Consider the following 21,349-nt stretch of genomic DNA (forward strand, 5'->3'; position numbering starts at 1 on the left):
GGTTTCTAAAAACCATAGCGAGCGTTTGTTTCGGCGACGATGCTTTCCATAAACGCGCTTTCCGATACAGCCCTTCACGAAATTAAAACCGCCCGAATTCGTCGGGGTTGGAAATCGGGACTCAGCCGAAGTAACCAAACGATCCACGTTTTACGCAAGAATATTCGGAAGCGGCGCTTCCTGAATACGATACAGTAAAAACATTACCGGCGCGGTATCAAAAGCGTCATTAATGTCTTCTCCGATGCTCACCACCCACCTCTATATATACATTCACCTCCTTTCCATCTCCACATCCAACATCCAAAGCTCCAACGAACTCGACAGAAAAATCTCAGTCTCACACTTTCCACGCACAGCACACCTGCAAAGATTCCATGGGCGCCAAGGTTTCCTGCTTTTCCACCCACCGAGGCACCCTCTCGCAGCAGCCACACCATCCGGGGCCGGTCAGGGTCATCGCCGCCGACGGCTCGCTGAAGGAGCTCCCGGCCAGCCCCCGAGTCGCCGTCTCCGACGTTCTCTCCGGCGAGGCCGCCTCCTTCTTCGTGTGCAACTCCGACGCGCTCTACTTCAACGAGCCCCCACCGGCGCTGGCCTCCGACGAGCTCCTCCGGCCGGGACAAATATACTTCCTGCTCCCTGCCGCGGAGCTGGGGCGGCCGCTCTCGAGCGCCGACATGGCCGCGCTCGCCGTGCGGGCGAGTGCCGCGATCGCCGCCAAGAGGCCTGAGCGGCGCGGCGGCAAGACCAAGAACCTGCGCTTCGTGCCGGTGCACGAGGATCAGGTGGAAGACCGCGAGGACGTCATGTTCAACGAGAAGCTTAACGAGCGGACGCTCGGGGAGTTCGCGGTGTCGGTGAGTCCGGCGAAGAAGAGCAACGGGGAGCTCGCCGCGCGGTCGCGGCTGAGGCTGAAGCGGGCTCTGAGCATCATCCAGGAGGCTGCTGACTGACTCGAGCATTTCTACAAGAGAAAGATAGTGTTGTTCATTTTTTTTTGTTCCTTCAATTTTGGAACCATTCTTAATTCCTGGGGCCAAACGGCCTAGGCCAATAGTATTAAATTGATTTTTGTAGATTTAGGCGGGAAAGAACAAACAAATTGGGAAATAGACTGTAAATATCTCCCAGTGTGTATAGTACAATGCTAGATGCAAAACTACCAGGAATGCCAAAAACTGATTCTTGAGTTCTTATCTACTCCCTCATTTCATCTATACAGGGTCTAATGTGTTTTTAAGACCGCCTTTGATTATTGACAAAATTAATAATACATGATATGTATAATGTGAAAATTATATCATAGGAAGCTCCTTTCACATACGAATTTGACCGTATGCTTTGTGTATGTATAATGTGAAAATTATATCATAGGAAGCTCCTTTTACATACGAATTTGACTATATGCTTTGTGTAAGTTGCATGTCATATATTATTGCTCTAAAATTTGATCAAAGTTAGCCTCAAAAAACGCATTAGGCCCTATATAGATGAAAGGAGGGAGTACTTATAATCTGTATAGTGTTTTGTTTATTTGCGCAAAATCTGTATGGTATTTTTTTCCTGCTTTATATGCTACGATGGAAGTAGTCAAAATGTCTGACCGAACTGTCTCTAAATGTATGACTCCAAGTTCTAAAACACCATGGGTTCTTTTTTCTTTTTTTTTTTGCGGGTTAATAGTTTGATGTATCGATCAGACAGCACCACAGCGACAGCTAAATAGCAGAAAGGGGCACCCCGCAAAAAAAAATCCATTTGAATGTTAACTAATTTCAGACCAAGAAAGTATAAAATTATGAGGAATCAAACTCGTATTTACTGTACTCCATATGTAAACCAATATAAGAACTTTAAGATCACTACAAGATGACTATTCAAGTCAACCGACGGCTTCTTTTTACTTTGGGTAAACTATTCAACCGCACGCACGTAGTCGCGTTATACTTTAGGGCCTCTTTTGATTCATATGATAGGATTATTATAGGAATAGGAATCTTGTAGGAAATAAGATGACATGTATCTTAAATCCTATGAGTAGGAATAGGAAACAAGATGTCGTTTGGTTGACACTAAAGAAATTTTTCTATTGAGTCTAGACTTCTTTTTATTTTTCTATGAAATGTGGAGGATAGGAACCAATTCTATATAGAAATAAAAATCTATTCCTATGAACCAAAGGGCTCTAAAGAAAAAAATCCTATAAAAATCCTATCCTCTAAAATTTCTATGAAATTTCTTTAAATTAATACGCCCGAGAGACGCCGGCCAAGGACCCGACGGCGACACGAGAAGCAGCAAGGAAGCCGGCCGCGGGGTCAAGAATTATTAGCAGGCGGGTCGGGCAACGACGAGAACCCAGAATCGCTGCTGTGTCGTCAGTCGTCGGCTCAGTTACGCACGTCCCAAGATCAATCGGCCCTGCTATCTCCGAATCTGATACACCCCGGCGCTGCCCTGCTAAATACTGACTGACGGAGTAGCTTAGATACTGATGCAGGGGCGTTTTGGTCCTGGCCCCGTAGTCTCCATTGAGCGTATCTTTAGAGTTTATTAAGTGGAGTCGAGTACACGGCTCACTGCAAAAACAGACATAATAATAACTCAGTCTGCTATACTGTTTGTTGCAACAGCATTTACAAAAGATGTGGTATGTTGTTGACTCTTCCCTTCTTCTATCTGTGATAATTACTAATATGAGGGATCTGACGTCAGAGTCAGTTAAGACACACCTAATTAAGTTGGAGAGTGAGTTGCATTTGCAGCCAAAGTCCTCCGGATGGCAACCAAACCATTTCCCCGCCTGTAGGAAACAAGAAAATCAACAAGAAAAATTGACGTCAAAATCTGATAAATCACATGGAATCGTCCAGCCAGTAAAACCGGAATGAGCCAGGCATGATTGGCAATTAAAATTCTTTCTTTAGCAGTCATGCGTAACACTGCCCTGAGCATCCACGACTGGTCGACCGATCGCGAAAAGCAACGAAGCGACCACGACGGCTCAGATCTCCGCGAGAAAATTGAATATTTGCCACTTTCAATACATGGCTTATCAAAATTGCCACTTTCAAGATGGGCTTCACAAAATTGCCACTTTGCTCGTTGGCTCCTTAATTACCATACCACTTCCCTCCTTTTAGTGATTTTCCTTTTTCCTTTTTCATTCATAAGCAGGGGAAAAGGCCAAACTGCCCTTGATTCTATACACGTACGTAGTATCCACGTTCTAATTGATACTAATTGATATGAGAGCAGCGCACCGGCCGCCAAGAATATCGTTTGTGTTGCCCCTGATTCTTCTCGATGGCAGAGTGCCGCAGATGGCTTAGACGTTGCGTGCCGCCGATCTCGTCAACGTCGTGTGTCGCCGTTCTCGTCGCCGCGTTCATGGATTCTGGATGGTATCGTATTGAGCCTTACCTTGTTCTGTTCAAAAATCTGTAGCGATTGATCTATCCTTGCATGGCTCGTTAACAAAGCACTGCATCATGTGAGTATGGAATCTGGGGAAACTACAATCGTGATTCCTAAACTGCTCCCTGCTAGGTGAAACGATAGCCTACATCCACAGTTCACATCTAATTCTGATAGCCTATATCTAAATCAAGAAAGGATGGGAAAGGTCGTTGTTATCTGGCATCTAATTCTGGGAGCAGTACTAGATATAGTAAGAATGCAAAAAAGAAAGTGATGTATATTCACTAAAGTAGAAACAGCAGAGTCGTCACAACCACTAGTTCAACAGAGCCGAACCTTGAAAGACTTATTTCTTCCTGAAATCATAATGAGAGGTAAAAGTTATCCTAATTGTAAAGGCAGTAGAATTTTGAAATAGTAGAATTTTCGAATCATCATGCATCAATGAAGAAGGGAAATAGTAAACAATCTGGAGGAATTTATGTTCAGCTACATATATGCTTTGTAAAAATCTGATCGTGACTTTTGACATGTTTATGACCGCTAACCCAAACTTGTGTTCATGTTTTCTTAATTGTTTCAAGTAGGCATGACCCAGAGGTCGCGTTGGGGAGCAGTACTGAGGATCCATCGTTACAGGTTGAGGCAACGTGAATTTCAGAAGTCGATTGGGATAACTTGCAAATAGTGGAGACACATGATGAAGAAGGTAGAATTGAACTACCGAGTGAGGATCAGTTATGTGAAATTTTGGGCTTGCAGGATGAAGAAGAGAAAAAAGATAAGAGTGAACCAAAGGGTCGTGGAATGGTTGAGCAGGGCAGTGATAATGATGGTGCTGCCATTCTTGTTAGTGATGTCATACCAAATGAGAGTGATTACATATGATAAGGACCACCCAAAAATGGACCTTGGCACAATGTACCCATCAATGAAGGAATTTAGGTTAGCAGTGAGGCAATTTGCCATCAATGAGGAGTTTGATATAGGCACGAAGAAGTCAGCTAAAAAGAGATTTAGAGAGTTCTGCAAGTCAAGTGAGGATTGTCCTTGGAGGATTGTTGGCAGCCTACAGGATGATAAATATATTGTAAAGATGAAATATGGCTAACTATATAACCTTCATTCATTATTTAATTTTTGTATCTCTATGACCTGTATTGTAAAGGTCGCTTTTTGGAAGGATGTAGGCCATATCTGAGTATAGATTCTACTGCATTGTGTGGTTCGTTCTCTCCTCTGCTCGAACGAGAATACCAAATGCAGATAATCAGATCTCAGTACGTAGTATATTGTATACATAGAATCAGGGGCAGTTTGGTCTTTTCCCATGCTTATAAATGGAAAAAGAAAAAGAAAATCATTAAAAAGAGGAAAGTGGCGTAGTAATCAAGGAGCGAACGAGCAAAGTGGCAATATTGCGAAGCCCATCTTAAAAGTGGCAATTTTGAGAAACTATGTATTGAAAATGGCAAATATTCAATTTTCTCGATTTCCGCAGAGACACCAACCTCTTACCTGCTTGTCGGGCCAGAGACGTTGAACAGTAATCGCCCTGCCACGGCCGGCCAGTCTCATCTCCGCCGCTTCCACGCTGTTCCCTCGGAACATTCTCTGTTTTCTCTTTGTCCCGTCGTAGCTGGCGATGGAAGCGCTGGCGAAGCCGCGGCGCCGGCGCGTGCAGGAAAATGAAGCCCGTGGCGGTTGTTTGGGGCGCACGGATGCGATCCATTGACCGGACGAGTCGCTGTCACTGGTCAGTGTACGCCGAGGAATATAAGCAGCTTCTGTCCGGAGGGAGGAATGGTCGTCGCTGTCTGCATGCCTGCTTTCCGGATTAACGGTGAAGCAGTGGATATCTCTATCCGGCGTCAAAGCGCACAAACGCGGCAATGGCGTGCGTCAGCGCTAACGACAGCTCCCCTGGCCTTGCTTTGCTCTTCTTGCCTTGTTAATTTTGCAATACAGCGCCTGTAAAGATGGAGTTTTGTAGATGGGGAAGATTATATTTAACCAAGGTACTGTATGTTTCTATTTCGACGAGGAGATCGGTTGGCAGGATATACAGCTGCAGATACACCCACTACTTTTTTTAAGCAACGCAATGGTACAGGCTATTTCTTTTCCTTGCGTGATTTTATGAGATGTGAGAATTATAAAGGTTCAAACATCCATCAAGGAGTATGTTTAGGCCTCATTCGGTTTGAAGGATTTTTACCAGAAAAGCATAGGAACAAGGATTCAAGAGGAAAAAAATTTATAGATCAATTCGGTTTGTAGGAAACGCGTACTGTAATTTCATAGGAATACTATTCATTTCCTATATTTTTGAAAGAATATTAATATATTTCATTTATCGAAAAATGTTTTTGAATGAATCTATAGATCCACTCAAAGCTCATTTTGTGCGTAGAAACGAGGCAAAACAATTCCTTCTGATGGCAAGTGCCATCCTATCAACTTCTTGTACTATTCCTAAATCATGTGTTTTGGTTTTCTTCAAACCGAATGAGGCCTTACGAGGCCAACTATTACATATTACATGATAGTCTGACAAAAAAAAATCCATTCAGTCAAAATCGAGATCAAAATCAAACCTCCACTTCTTCCTCCTCTGGCGGAGATAGGGCCCTGCCCCCCCTCCCCCTCCAAAAAAAACATCACAAATTCGTTGCTAATTAGCTAGTGAACAATGCAAAATTAGTGAGCATTTGCTCCTAAAAACCTACTTTGCAGTGATTTGGCCATCCCCAACCAGTTCGAACAACACTCGGCCCCCCTGATTCTATTTTTCTGGCTCCACCATTGTTCTCAAGGTCACTAGTTCTCTTCTTCCTTCAACCTCCCGGCGCGCCGAGATTTCTTCGCCCCGTTGTCCCTTGTTCTCTCCTTGCCTCACATTCGACGAGGTCCTGCCCGAGCCCTTGTCGGTGAAGCCGTGGCTAGCCATGACATCCTCGTCTCGTGCTCGGGGTCCAATCTAAGCGTCTATCACGTCTGAAGGGCACCCACCAGCACCAGTTAATCTGTTACCACACCTTCATTGGCGGTGGCCCCATCTCCGTCATGCTCCTAGCGAGGCCTCTCCGAGACGCCTTGAGTCGTGACCAACCACATCGCCATGTCTCCATCTCGCGGCTGTGCATGGGAATTAGTTGTCATGCGGGTCGAGAAAAGCAAACGTGTTTTACTATTAAGTAACAATGTGTGTCATATATCTTCATTTGTGTTGGTAAATGACATGAACTAAGTACCACCTATACCTATTTCTCAAGGCTCTGAAAGTTGGATACTCCTTCAAACATGTTTGTCGACATCTTGCCAAATGTATATCAAATGTAGGAAAATGAAGCTTTTGTTCATTACACTATGATGTGTGTAAGCAAACACTATATCGGAGTTAAGGAAGAAGAAGAAGAAATGTGTTCATTCTCGTATTATCCGACGGGAAACCCAGTTCCTTCTAAGTATTATATTATTTGTTTTTTCAAAGATTAGGTGCTTTTGTTATTGTTAATGTTTCTTAAATATTCTAAGATTAAGCACCTTCTCAAAGGCCCATAGTTTATTCTGATGAAAACTGATCGACAGTATAATAGGGTTCCCGACTGTTTAACTAAGTATGGTAGAAAGAAGATAGAACCACATTTTGATTGCATCATGTTCAAACTGCATTTCGCAGTTTATAACTTAGTGTAATCTTATTACTACGGAATGAATTCTCAGTTTTCCCGAAAGAAAAAAGGAAAAGGAAGGAATTTCCAAGCAGTGCATGTGCAGTTACACAATTAACAAGAAGCAAAGGATTGAAGTGATAAGTCATGTCACCCTTTTCTTGTCACTTCTCTGATCTCAGCACATAACAAACCTTTATATATACGCAACCATCCTTTAACCTCTCCATATCCAAGTCGCAACGAACTTCCAAAAATATTCTCAACACTTGCACACACGCAAAGATTCCATGGGAGCGAAGCATTCCTGCTTTTCCAACCACCGAGGCAGCCTCTCGCAGCAGCCACACCAGCCGGCGCCTGTCAGGGTCGTTGCCGCCGACGGATCGCTGAAGGAGCTCCATGCCAGCCCACGCGTCACCGTCTCCGACGTCCTCGGCGGCAGCGCCGCGTCCTTCTTCGTCTGCAACTCCGACGCGCTCTACTTCGAGAAGAGCCCCCCGGCGCTGGCATCCGGGGAGGTACTACGGCCGGGGCACATATACTTCGTGCTCCCGGCGGCGTTGCTCGGGCGGCCGCTATCCAGCGCCGACATGGCCTCGCTTGCGGTGCGCGCGAGCTCGGCGATCGCGGCCAAGAAGCCGCAGCGGAGGCGCTGGCGCCGCAGCGGCGGGAGGAAGAAGGTGCGCGTCATGCCGGTGCGCGAGGAGGTGGAAGACGGCGAGGACGTTCTGCTCAACGAGAAGCTTAACGAGCGGACGCTCGGGGAGTTCGCGGTGTCGCCGAAGAGCCAAGAGAAGATGGCCGCCGTGGCGGCGCGGTCGCGGCTGAAGGTGAAGCTGAAGCTGAAGCGCGCTCTGAGTATCATTCAAGAGGTTGCTGAGTGAAGCGTATCTCAAGAAGATACTGTAAATACTAGTAGTAGTGTTTTCTATTTTGTTTTTTGGTTTTGTTTGAAGCCATATTTTAGGTTTAAGCCCACATATTTAATTGGTTTAGTAGATTTAGGATAGGTAGGACATGTATTCTGGCAAAGGGTATGTGAATATGTCCCATTGTGTATGTGATTCACTAGAATACTAGTAGATGCAAAACACTGATTCTTGAGTTGTTAAGTTTTCAGCAGATTCTGTTCATTTTACACATTCGCTAATCCTCAGGCAACTAAAAATTTCTGTAGCACGAATCCATATTAGTAGGGAGAACAAGAGAGCGCCGGGCGCGAGACACGGATGCCGCGGACTCGATGGCGAGCGGGAGCCATCAACAAGTGGGAGCCAGCGACGCCACGGCGAGAGATGGATTTCGAGGTACGGTCGGGGTGGCCGTTCGGGGGAATACTGGACGGCGACGCGAGCGTGACAGTGCCGCCGATCGCGGGTGGCGGAAGCAAGCGGTTAGGCAAATCATTTGTGAAACGAAGCGTAGCTGCCAAACTACGCTTCAGTCAGCACTATAACCAGAAATGCAACTGCGCGCTTAACCGAAAAAGTGAAGGACGCGTACTTCTCTCCGAGCGTAAAGCAATGTTGACGGATAACGATCCTCACAACTATCACCATCGATGCCAGGCCAGCCTGCCGAGTCAACCAAACGGTTAAACAAGTCGCAAAGCGATTCGCAGACTGCTCACGGTCGCGTCTTGTCGTACGGAATTGTCAAATGCACCGGATAGAACGCAACGAACGAACGAGCGAGCGAGAGGAGACGTCAACACGAGAAGTGGAGAGGAAGGAAGCTGTGGCCTGTGAGGATCAACGATACGGTCAAGACGGGGTGCGTTCCTGGGCTGGTAAACCACGCCAGCAGATCGGCCTCCTGAGCCCGATAAACATTGCATTCCGGTCAAACCTCTCAAACCAGCATAGCTTCCAGGGACTTGTGCGGCTCGAACAAAACTTGCGTCTCAAACTCTCAACACAGCAACATATACCTCGTTTCCTCCCCACCGACACAGTACGAGCAATCATCTAGGGCATGTTTGGTTGCAGTTTGAAACAGTACCTGCATTGCATGTCCATCTCAACCCAGTCTGGTGCTGAAATACAGTCTCATATGCAGCAGATGCAATCTGTTTGGTTGTCTACGTCGCATCGAGAGGCACTTACCCACCTGCTGTTTGGTTGCCCGCATTTGTGCTTAGGATGTAAGCAAATACAAACTTCAGCTGTTTGGTTGCAAACAGCGTTTGTATTCTGTTCATCCCATTTAAATATGGTGGCCTTACCACCACACATGATCAGCACATCAGCAACATCACAACAGCAGGATCAAACAAAGCAAGCAATGTAATGACAGCAAACTTAACACAGCAAACTACTTAACTAGATATCATAGTCTAGATTAAGAGCAAGGGCATCCTCCTTCCTTGCTGTGCCAGGGTGCTGCATCTGGCCAAAATATGAACATGTTCCCAGCACAAGTCTCTCCACACATCCTAACTAGATAGCATAAGTCTAGATTAAAAGTTCTCCACTAACACCTGACTTAACTTAACTACATAGCCTGCTCGATGCCACCAAGACAGTTATGCCTGCTGCAACGGTACCTGCACATCACCGACGAGTCGTGGTTGTAGATCTGAACCTTCAGTCCGAGTCCGGAGATGCGCACAACGACGAGGTCGGCGGGGACGATCTTGTGGCGGCGGCAGAAGTAGTTCCACCCCCGGCCAAGCACTATCTGGCCCTCGAAGTTCTGGACATGCACCCAGAACACGCACCTCTTGTTGGCTGAGAGCCTGACCACACGCGGGAGTCGCTTGATGACCAGCCAAGTGTTCATCACCTCCACGAACTTGGGGGGGATGACGAGCATGGCGAGGTCCTCGTTGTCCTTGATCTGTGCGTAGAATCTCATCGGCTCCCTGGCCCCCTCCTCGTGGCCCTGCCTCGAAGATCGTCCCCTTGAAGGAGGCACGCTCATGAAGGCGATCCTGCCAGGCAGGTCCACCGTCCTGAGCCACCTGTTCGTGGGGATGAAATCCTCGGCGCGCTCAGCTCCGGCCACGGCCTGAGCTCCTCCACCCGCCACATCCCAGTCAGTCTTCAGTATCTTGTCAGGCAACATGACAAGTATTAGTATCAAACAAAGCAAGCAAGCAAGTGCCACTGATCAGTGGACTTGTCCAACAGCAAGTGCCACTGATCAGCGGCATGTTCTCATGGCCAAATGGCAATGATCAGTGGGACTTGGTGTTGGACAAGAGCACTAATCTACTTGTTGTAGTGCAAATGGCACTGATCAATGACACTGATCAGTGACTTGCCCAATAGCAAGTGACATTGATAAGTGCCATTTTTCCCAACAGCAAGTGCCATTGATAAGTGCCATTCGCCTCGAATGGCACTTATCAATGGCACTTGCTGTTGGGCAAGTCACTAATCAGTAGCATCTTCTTTGCTGCAACTGGCACTGACCACTACACTATCCTAAACAAGGAAACATCTAAAAATAGCAACAGCAAGTGCCAATAGCACCCATGTGCAGCCATGCAGATTTGGGACCATCCTACTACATGCACGTATAACATCCACTCATGGCACAAACCCTAGCTTCAACATGCAACATGAAACAAGGACATGATCCTAACATGAGCATGCTATCAGTCAACATGATTCTAGCATTCATCACTCAACATGAACATGATTGTAGCATGAACATAGCTACTAGCATGTAGCACAAATCTAGCATGTAGTAGCACTCACACTAGCATGAACATGAATCTAGCATTAACATGAATCTAACATGTAACACAGCTACTAGCATTCTAGCATGAACACAAGCAGCAGCACACGCACTGTACAAAACAAGAACATATCAGTCCAATTGGGTTCGATTGGGATCGCATCCAATCGGATCTGCTAGAATCCTATCAATCCTAGCACATGCCTAAGAAATTAACCGCTAATCTACATCTATGAGCAAGATTGTTGGGGATTTGACTCACCGGAGCACGCGCAACCGAGGCGAACCAAGGCTGGGGTGAAAACCCCGGCGGGAACGATAAAGGTGGCGGAGCAGAGGACGAGCCGGACCCGACGACGGCCTGCGGCATCTGCCCCATGCTGAACGCCATGCCGGAGGTCGAGAAGGACTGCCCGCCGACCGGAGAAAACCCTCGGACGGGGGTCAAGAAAACCCCCGACGCCAATGGTGTCCCAACAAGGGGCGGCTCCGTCGACGGCGCCGGCGCCGATCCCAGGGCCACGAGGTCCGGAATCGGCGGCGGAGCAGGAGCGGCCGACACCGCATTGGCCGGCGCCTGCGCTTGTGGAGGCGGGCAGCAGATGGGGGACGGCGCCCGCAGCGCCGAGGCCAGGTCGCGGCCCGAGTTCTGCAGCCCGGCCAGCCAGCGCTCCTGGATGCTGGAGACGCGCTGGTCGATCGGGGTCAGAGGGCGGCGCGACGGTGGGCATGGCGGAGCCATCGGAGCAGAGGAGAGGGAGGGGCGGTGAGGGAGAGAGAGGGAGCGGCGGGAACAGTGCACCTGGACGGTGACAGGAGAGTAGGGGCGAGTAATGAGACGTCCCTCCGTCTCCCGCGCTGCCCGAGGCGTGCAATTGCCCCGCATGCGCAGCCGCGCCCGGCCAAGCTGGCGAGAAACTGCCGATTCGGCAGTTCCCGCCGGGCCAGGCTGCGGGCTGCTTTGAGGTTCGTGCGGGCCTCAAACCGCATGCAGCCCAGCCAACCAAACAGGCCGTGCACATCCCGTGCGGGCCTGGTTGGGCTGCATGCGGGCAACCAAACACGCCTCTAGTGCACGAATTCCTGTGCAAAAAAATTTATCTGGTTGTTTTTCCTTTATTGGGGAATGCCTTCTCAGGTTAATAATAGTAGCATCAAACTCCCTGTTCTTCTAGTAAAAGTTTCACCTGAAGATAAGTCCTACTAACCTAATCTCTGCTCTTCTTGCTCCTTCGATGAGTCCCCTGGAGAAGAATTGTCAAATCGACACTTCAACAAGACAACCGCCCCATAACAGAGATGTAGCCGGATCATGTCCAATAGTTCAACTTCCAAGATATATAAAGTAAATAGCCAACAGATGAAGTTGTTTATCAAGTAAAAAGGGTCACAATACAATTACTTCTCAAATACAGTATTACAACTGAATTATTTCTAGCAACAACTCAGTCATAAATTACGAGGGAACTTAGCTAGCACGAAGGTGAACTACGAGAAATTTCTAACCAGGTCCACGGGATGGTTTGTGATTGGTGCTACTGATTTATAGGGTGCTCGGAAAGAACTGTGATTGGTGCTACTGATTTATTTGCTGCTACCATATGATGGTTGAACTGTGGCTGATCAACTGATAGTTGAATTGGCAGTTATGAGAGAGAATATAGATAATCTGCTGAAAAATTGATTGAGTATATCAAAAAATCTTTTTAGGCCATTGTGCATATGAAAATTTAGACAATCAAATTTAGACATGTTATTGGAGATGCTCTTGGAACTAGCACCCAAGGGTTTCTGTTGACATGTAAGAGCATCTCTAGCAGATCCCCTATTCTGAAAGTGCAAAATGGAGGCATCAAGAGGATAGCTTCGCTCCCTCATGGGCGCCTGATACGTCTCCAACGTATCTATAATTTTTGATTGCTCCATTTTATATTATCTACTGTTTTGGACTATATTGGGCTTTATTTTCCACTTTTATATTATTTTTGGTACTAACCTATTAACCGGAGGCTCATCCAGAATTGTTGTTTTTTGCCTATTTCAGTATTTCGAAGAAACGGAATATCAAACTGAGTCCAAACGGAATAAAACCTTCGGGAACGTGATTTTCTCACCGAACGTGATCCAAGAGACTTGGACCCTGCTCCAAGGAACAAAAGAGGCAGTCACGAGGGTGGGGGGCGCCCCCCCTAGGGCGCGCCCCCTGCCTCATGGGCCCCTCGGTGCTCCTCTGGCATACTTCTTCCTCCTATATATACACACGTACCCCCAAACGATCAGAACAGGAGACAAAAACCTAATTCCACCGCCGCAACTTTCTGTATCCACGAGATCCCATCTTGGGGCCTGTTCCGGAGCTCCGCCGGAAGAGGCCCGTCATCACGGAGGGCTTCTACGTCATCCTAGCCCCTCTGATGAAGTGTGAGTAGTTACCTCAGACCTTCGGGTCCATAGTTAGTAGCTAGATGGCTTCTTCTCTCTTTTTGAATCTCAATACAAAGTTCTCCCCCTCTCTTGTGGAGATCTATCCGATGTAATCTTCTTTTTGCAGTGTGTTTGTTGAGACCGATGAATTGTGGGTTTATGATCAAGTCTATCTATGAATAATATTTGAATCTTCTCTGAATTCTTTTATGTATGATTGGTTATCTTTGCAAGTCTCTTCGAATTATCCGTTTGGTTTGGCCAACTAGATTGGTAGTTCTTGTCATGGGAGAAGTGCTTAGCTTTGGGTTCGATCTTGCGGTGTCCTTACCCAGTGACAGAAGGGGCAGCAAGGCACATATTGTATCGTTGCCATCGAGGATAACAAGATGGGGTTTGTTTCATATTACATGAATTTATCTCTCTACATCATGTCATCTTGCTTAAGGCGTTACTCTGTTTTTAACTTAATACTCTAGATGCATGTTGGATAGCGGTCGATGAGTGGAGTAATAGTAGTAGATGCAGAATCTTTCGGTCTACTTGTCACGGACGTGATGCCTATATACATGATCATGCCTAGATATTCTCATAACTATGCTCAATTCTGTCAATTGCTCAACAGTACTTTGTTCACCCACCGTAGAATACTTATGCTCTTGGGAGAAGCCACTAGTGAAACCTATGGCCCCCGGGTCTATTCTCATCATATCAATCTACATCACTTTAATCTTGCTTTGCTTTTTTTACTTTGCATCTTTATACTAAAAATACCAAAAATATTATATCTATCAGATCTCACTCTCGTAAGTGACCGTGAAGGGATTGACAACCCCTAATCGTGTTGGTTGCGAGTAGCTATCGTTTTGTGCAGGTACGAGGGACTTGAGCGTGGCCTCCTACTGGATTGATACCTTGGTTCTCAAAAACTGAGGGAAATACTTACGCTACTCTGCTGCATCATCCCTTCCTCTTCGGGGAAAACCAACGCAAGCTCAAGATGTAGCAAGAAGGATTTCTGGCGCCGTTGCCGGGGAGTCTACGCAAAAAGTCAACATACCAAGTACCCATCACAATCCCTATCTCTCGCATTACATTATTTACCATTTGCCTCTCGTTTTCCTCTCCCCCACTTCACCCTTACCGTTTTATTCGCCCTCTCTCTCTATCCTCCCTCTCTGTTTGCCTCTTTTGCCCGCTTGCTCTTATTTGCTTGTGTGCTAGTTTGCTTGCTTGTCGTTATGTCTGAAATTGGGGAAGTTATCGCCAATATGAGCGATAACAATATCATGGAAAATTCTGATGCTCCTGCTGAAGAACCCCCTACCTACCATACAAAAAGATTTCGAATCGGTAGTGGTAATATTATTGGAAAAGGAGTTATTCAAGATTTCTTTACTTGTGCCGGTGCTTTGCCCTCTATGGGCGGTTCTATTCTCCATAGAACTAGTAGTCTTGCGGACCCTATTGCCATGCTTATCGTTGAATTTGAAAGGCAATTTATGCATATGCACCCATCTATACAAAGAGTTTTTCTAGAATTTTCTAATATCGAGCATTCCTCTGTTAAGCGTGCCGCTACCATCTTTTTGGCTAATGAATTCAGATTTATAATAAAAGAAGTCAAAGAAATCTTTGCGCACTATAGGGTGGACGTTGGTCGTCCTCCCATAGAATCTATCCTCTTCGATTAAGAAGAAATTATGCGCTTTCAATCTCCTGACTATGTTGCTTTTAATGAAAACCTCGGAAAAAAAGGTGCCAACCAATATTTTAATTGATAGAATCTCTGAACTTAATGATGATTTGGCTATTCGAAATAATGAGCTAGGATACTCTCTTGAGTCTAGGCTCACAAAGTTCTGTCAAAAGAATGCTTATAATGATGAATTGGTTGTACATTACGAAGGGCCGAAAGAGGAACCTATACCTCCTAAAATTGATCTTGGGGACTTCTATCCTATTAAATTTAGCCCTTTTGATTACTTTTGCTTGCCTAAAAGAAAACTTACTGCTGAACGTAGAGAATATGAAATGAGCTTCACCGATCTATCTTATTACTATGGCAATACCTAGATCTATCCTCGCTTTTATGCCTAGCTAGGGGCGTTAAACGATAGCGCTTGATGGGAGGCAACCCAATTTTATTTTTATTCATTGCTTTTAGCTCCTGCTTAGTAATAAATAAATTATTTAGCCTCTGTTTTGATTGTATTTTTGTGTTTAATTAGTGTTTGTGCCAAGTAGAACCGTTGGGAAGACTTGAGGAAAGTCTTGTTAAACTTGCTGTAAAAAACAGAAACTTTAGCGCTCACGAGAACTGCTATCATTTTTATTTGGAGAGTGCTATTTAGTTAATTCTTTTTGCAGATGATTAATAGATAAATTCCTCACGTCCAGAAATTTATTTTAGAATTTTTGGGGTTCCAGATCTTGCGCTAGCTACAGATTACTACAGACTGTTCTGTTTTTGACAGATTCTGTTTTTCGTGTATTGTTTGCTTATTTTGATGAATCTATGGCTAGTAAAATAGTTTATAATCCATAGAGAAGTTGGAAGACAGTAGGTTTAACACCAATATAAATAAAGAATGAGTTCATTACAGTACCTTGAAGTGGTCTTTTGTTTTCTTTCGCTAACGGAGCTCACGAGTTTTCTATTTTGAGTTTTGTGTTGTGAAGTTTTCAAGTTTTGGGTGAATTCTTTTGATGGATCATGGAACAAGGAGTGGCAAGAGACTAAGCTTGGGGATGACCATGGCACCCCCAAGATAATCCAAGGACACCAAGAAGTCAAAGCTTGGGGATGCCCCGGAAGGCATCCCCTCTTTCGTCCACTTCCATCGGTAATTTACTTGGAGCTATATTTTTATTCACCAACATGATATGTGTTTTGCTTGGAGCGTCTTGTATTATTTGTGTCTTTGTGTCTTAGTATGCCACAATCATTCTTGCTGTACACACCTTTTGAGAGAGCCATACATGAATTAAAATTTGATAGAATACTCTATGTGCTTCACTTATATCTTTTGAGCTAAGTAATTTTGCTCTATGTGCTTCACTTATATCTTTTGAGCTAAGTAGTTTTGCTCTATGTGCTTCACTTATATCTTTTGAGCTAGTTAATTTTGCTCTATGTGCTTCACTTATATCTTTTGAGCGTTATAATTTTGCTCTATGTGCTTCACTTAGATTTTTTAGAGCACGGTGATGGATTTGTTTTAAAGAAACTATTGATCTCTCATGCTTCACTTAAACTATTTTGAGAGTCTCTTAATAGCATGGTAATTTGCTTAATAATAATATGCTTGGTATTCAAGATTTGTGAAACTTTCTTTTGAGTGCGTTAAATACTAAGAAAAGATTGAAACATGATAATTGTTTTGAGATATGGAGGTGATAATATTAAAGTTATGCTAATTGAGTAGTTGTGAATTTAAAAAATATTTGTGTTAAAAGTTTGTGATTCCCGCAGCATGCACGTATGGTGAACCGTTATGTGATGAAGTCGGAGCATGATTTATTTATTAATTGTCTTCCTTATGAGTGGCGGTCGGGGACGAGCGATGGTCTTTCTCTATCAATCTATCCCCCTAGGAGCATGCACGTAATACTTTGCTTTGATAACTTCTAGATTTTTGCAATAAGTATATGAGTTCTTTATGATTAATGTTGAGTCCATGGATTATACGCACTCTCACCCTTCCACCTTTGCTAGCCTCTCTAATACCGCGCATCTTTCGCCGGTATCATACACCTACCATATACCTTCCTCAAAACAGTCACCATACCTACCTATTATGGCATTTCCATAGTCATTCCGAGATATATTGCCATGCAACTTTCCACTGTTCCGTTTATCATGACACACTCCATTGTCATATTGCATATCCCGGCCGGAGGCATTCATATAGAGTCATATTTTGTTCTAAGTATTGAGTTGTAAGAAAAATAAAAGTGTGATAATCATCATTATTAGTGCATTGTCCCGGTGAGAAAAGAATGATGAAGACTATGATTCCCCCATAAGTCGGGACGAGACTCCGGACGAAAAATAAAATATATATATATATATATATATAAGAGGGCAAAGAAGTCCAAATAAAAAGAGGCCATAAAAAAAGAAGAAAAGGCCCAAATAAAAAAATGAGAGAAAAAGAGAGAAGGGACAATGTTATTATCCTTTTACCACACTTGTGCTTCAAAGTAGCACCATGATCTTCATAATAGAGAGTCTCTCATGTTATCACTTTCATATACTAGTGGGAATTTTTCATTATAGAACTTGGTTTGTATATTCCAATGATGGGCTTCCTCAAATTGCTCTAGGTCTTCATGAGCAAGCAAGTTGGATACACACCCACTTAATTTCTTTTTGAGCTTTCATATACTTATAGCTCTAGTGCATCCGTTGCATGGCAATCCCTACTCACTCACATTGATATCTATTGATGGGCATCTCCATAGCTCGTTGATACGCCTAGTTGATGTGAGACTATCTTCTCCTTTTTGTCTTCTCCACAACCACCATTCTATTCCACCTATAGTGCTATATCCATGGCTCACGCTCATGTATTGCGTGAAGATTGAAAAAGTTTTGAAAAAGTTAGAGTATGAAACAATTGCTTGGCTTGTCATCGGGGTTGTACATGATTTAAATATTTTGTGTGGTGAAGATAGAGCATAGCCAGACTATATGATTTTGTAGGGATAACTTTCTTTGGCCATGTTATTTTGAGAATACATAATTGCTTTATTAGTATACTTGAAGTATTATATTTTATGTCAATATAAACTTTTGTCTTGAATCTTTCCAATCTAAATATTCATACCACAATTAAAAAGATTTGCATTGAAATAATGCCAAGTAGCACTCCGCATCAAAAATTCTCTTTTTATCATTTACCTATTTGAGGACGAGCAAGAATTAAGTTTGGGGATGCCTGATACGTCTCCAACGTATCTATAATTTTTTATTGCTCCATGCTATATTATCTACTGTTTTGGACTATATTGGGCTTTATTTTCCACTTTTATATTATTTTTGAGACTAACCTATTAACCGGAGGTCCAACCCAGAATTGTTGTTTTTTTTTGCCTATTTCAGTGTTTCGAAGAAACGGAATATCAAACGGAATAAAACCTTCGGGAACGTGATTTTCTCACCGAACGTGATGCAGGAGACTTGGACCCTGCTCCAAGGAATAAAAGAGGCGGTCACAAGGGTGGGGGGCGCGCCCCCTGCCTCGTGGGCCCCTCGGTGCTCCTCCGGCGTACTTCTTCCTCCTATATATACACACGTACCCCCAAACGATCAGAACAGGAGCCAAAAACCTAATTCCACCGCCGCAACTTTTTGTATCCATGAGATCCCATCTTGGGGCATGTTCCGGAGCTCCGCCGAAAGAGGGCCGTCATCACGGAGGGCTTCTATATCATCCTAGCCCCTTCGATGAAGTGTGAGTAGTTTACCTCAGATCTTCAGGTCCATAGTTAGTAGCTAGATGGCTTCTTCTCTCTCTTTGAATCTCAATACAAAATTCTCCCCCTCTCTTGTGGAGATCTATCCGATGTAATCTTCTTTTTGCGGTGTGTTTGTTGAGACCGATGAATTGTGGGTTTATGATCAAGTCTATTTATGAATAATATTTGAATTTTCTCTGAATTCTTTTATGTATGATTGGTTATCTTTGCAAGTCTCTTCGAATTATCCGTTTGGTTTGGCCAACTAGATTGGTAGTTCTTGCCATGGGAGAAGTGCTTAGCTTTGGATTCGATCTTGCGGTGTCCTTACGCAGTGACAGAATGGGCAGCAAGGCACGTATTGTATCGTTGCCATCGAGGATAACAAGATTGGGTTTATTTCATATTGCATGAATTTATCTCTCTACATCATGTCATCTTGCTTAAGGCGTTACTCTGTTTTTAACTTAATACTCTAGATGTATGCTGGATAGCGGTCGATGAGTGGAGTAATAGTAGTAGATGCAGAATCTTTCGGTCTACTTGTCACGGACGTGATGCCTATATACATGATCATGCCTAGATATTCTCATAACTATGCTCAATTCTGTCAATTGCTCAACAGTAGTTTGTTCACCCACCGTAGAATACTTATGCTCTTGAGAGAAGCCACTAGTGAAACCTATGGCCCCCGGGTCTATTCTCATCATATCAATCTCCATCACTTTAATCTTGCTTTACTTTTTACTTTGCTTTTACTTTTTACTTTGCATCTTTATACTAAAAATATCAAAAATATTATATCTATCAGATCTCACTCTCGTAAGTGACCATGAAGGGATTGACAACCCCTAATCGCGTTAGTTGCGAGTAGCTATCGTTTTGTGCAGGTATGAGGGACTTGAGCGTGGCCTCCTACTGGATTGATATCTTGGTTCTCAAAAACTGAGGGAAATACTTACGCTACTCTGCTGCATCATCCCTTCCTCTTCGAAGAAAACCAACGCAAACTCAAGACGTAGCAGCGCCCTCGCCTACCTCACCTACCACATTCACCATCGCCGCGCCCACCTTCGTGATGTGGTGTCTGGGTGGGTGCTTCTATGCGTCGCCTTGCATGATCCAACAGTGGAGACCATTGTAAGCAACTTCATTGACCAGGTCTCTAGGCAGATCATGCCATGTGCGGCATTGAAGGGGGGTGTGGTGCGTGCAGCTGGCAAGTTCCCCTGAGCCTGTTCATCCTCCTTCATACCATCTTGAAGCTGTGTAGCCACCCCCTTCAATCTGCCATGCGCCGTTGGGGAAACTGCTGCCCCTATGTCGGAGGGGCATGCCCTGCCCGTCAGTTCTGTGACGAGGCGCGTCTGCGCTCAGTGGTTATTGCCCCTGCCACTTAGGATGGCAGCTACCTACCACAGAGATTCAGCCATAACGAGGTCGACTGGGAAATTGCCCGCTCTCATCGGGCGTGTTAGAATTAAATCCTAGACATACTGTCGATCATCTGAGGACCAAGCAATCACACGAGCACGATACCAAGATTTGTTAACGAGGTTCACCGATATGGTTACATCCCCGGGGCTTGACTACGGGCGCTCCTTCCCGTGACATCGTCACAATACCGCACATCGGCCACCCGGGCGCCGGCACACGCCGCCGGCTCCCCCTTGCGTGCATGTACTATTATGTTGGCATAATTTACATCGTGTGTCTAGCCCCGCTATATATGAGAGGCCTAGGATACAAGTGTCCTATTAGAACACGACTCCATATCCTATCTAAACACAATACAACTACAAGTCCAACTGTAACCTACCTCGTACACTATATTCGACACAACTCCAACAAACTCCACCTTGGCGAATATTCTACACCATCCTGGATTTGTCCATGCGTCAAACTTCCATGTACATCAGACTTGAGCTTATCCCATGAGAATCGCTGCTACTCCAAAGACTCCATATGACTCCTCCTGCAACTTGTAGTCCCTTCTTTTCTTGACCATGATCAACACTCGAGCAAAATTAAGTTCCTTGTTACTCTAGTTTGTGCTTTCAACTTTCAGAGTATCAGTCCAACACCATCACACACTGATCACTGACCTGCGTGAAAGTGAACAACTCACATATTGGATGTCACACATAAGAGTTACCTAAACTCAACATCACCGCTCCTTTCTTGATCGCCTGTCTGAAACTTGAAGGAATTTCACCGTTGCTTGTAGTCATCCCGAGTCAAATTCGCAGTTGTCTCACCACATGTATGACCACAAGAGCCCTGACCCGTCTCTATGTCCCGTGCATACTGCACGCCTCGCCGCTATTACCGCGTCGAGCCTCCGCTGTCCCGGTCGAGTCTCAAGGGTCGCGAAACCACATCACTCAACCCCCACTGCATAGTACCACCGATCATCACCGACCGATGACGAGTTTCACGCTTCCATCAGACTACTGGGCTCCAGTCCGAACTGCATGTCACTCGTTTCCTCCGCTGAATAGGCTTCGATTCTCTGGATTCTTACACCGTAGCTCCTCAATCCAGCTCCACCTTCAACATGACTCCATAGTGGTTGTACTTGCCACCCCGCACCTCGTCGACTCCAAGCTCTCTTGTGCACCGTCTTGAATCAACCCTGCGCCATAGTCTTGTCGAAGCCACACAAACCCTCGGGCCTG

The 21,349-nt window shown here is 45.0% G+C and overlaps 2 protein-coding genes across 2 annotated transcripts; both read left to right on the plus strand.

The window, feature by feature from the left end:
* The first annotated feature begins 203 nt into the window (after positions 1-203).
* LOC125515085 lies at positions 204-1,243 on the plus strand. The gene has a single exon (XM_048680506.1). It carries the CDS (start codon positions 378-380, stop codon positions 954-956), a length of 579 nt encoding a protein of 192 aa, XP_048536463.1. The 5' UTR covers positions 204-377; the 3' UTR covers positions 957-1,243.
* A 6,064-nt stretch (positions 1,244-7,307) lies between these two features.
* LOC125515086 lies at positions 7,308-8,219 on the plus strand. Its single transcript, XM_048680507.1, has one exon. The coding sequence runs from the start codon at positions 7,388-7,390 to the stop codon at positions 7,982-7,984; it is 597 nt and encodes a 198-aa protein (XP_048536464.1). The 5' UTR covers positions 7,308-7,387; the 3' UTR covers positions 7,985-8,219.
* The last annotated feature ends 13,130 nt before the right edge of the window (positions 8,220-21,349 follow it).

Source organism: Triticum urartu, chromosome 6, assembly GCF_003073215.2.
Source record: "Triticum urartu cultivar G1812 chromosome 6, Tu2.1, whole genome shotgun sequence".
NCBI classification, from domain to species: Eukaryota; Viridiplantae; Streptophyta; class Magnoliopsida; order Poales; family Poaceae; genus Triticum; species Triticum urartu.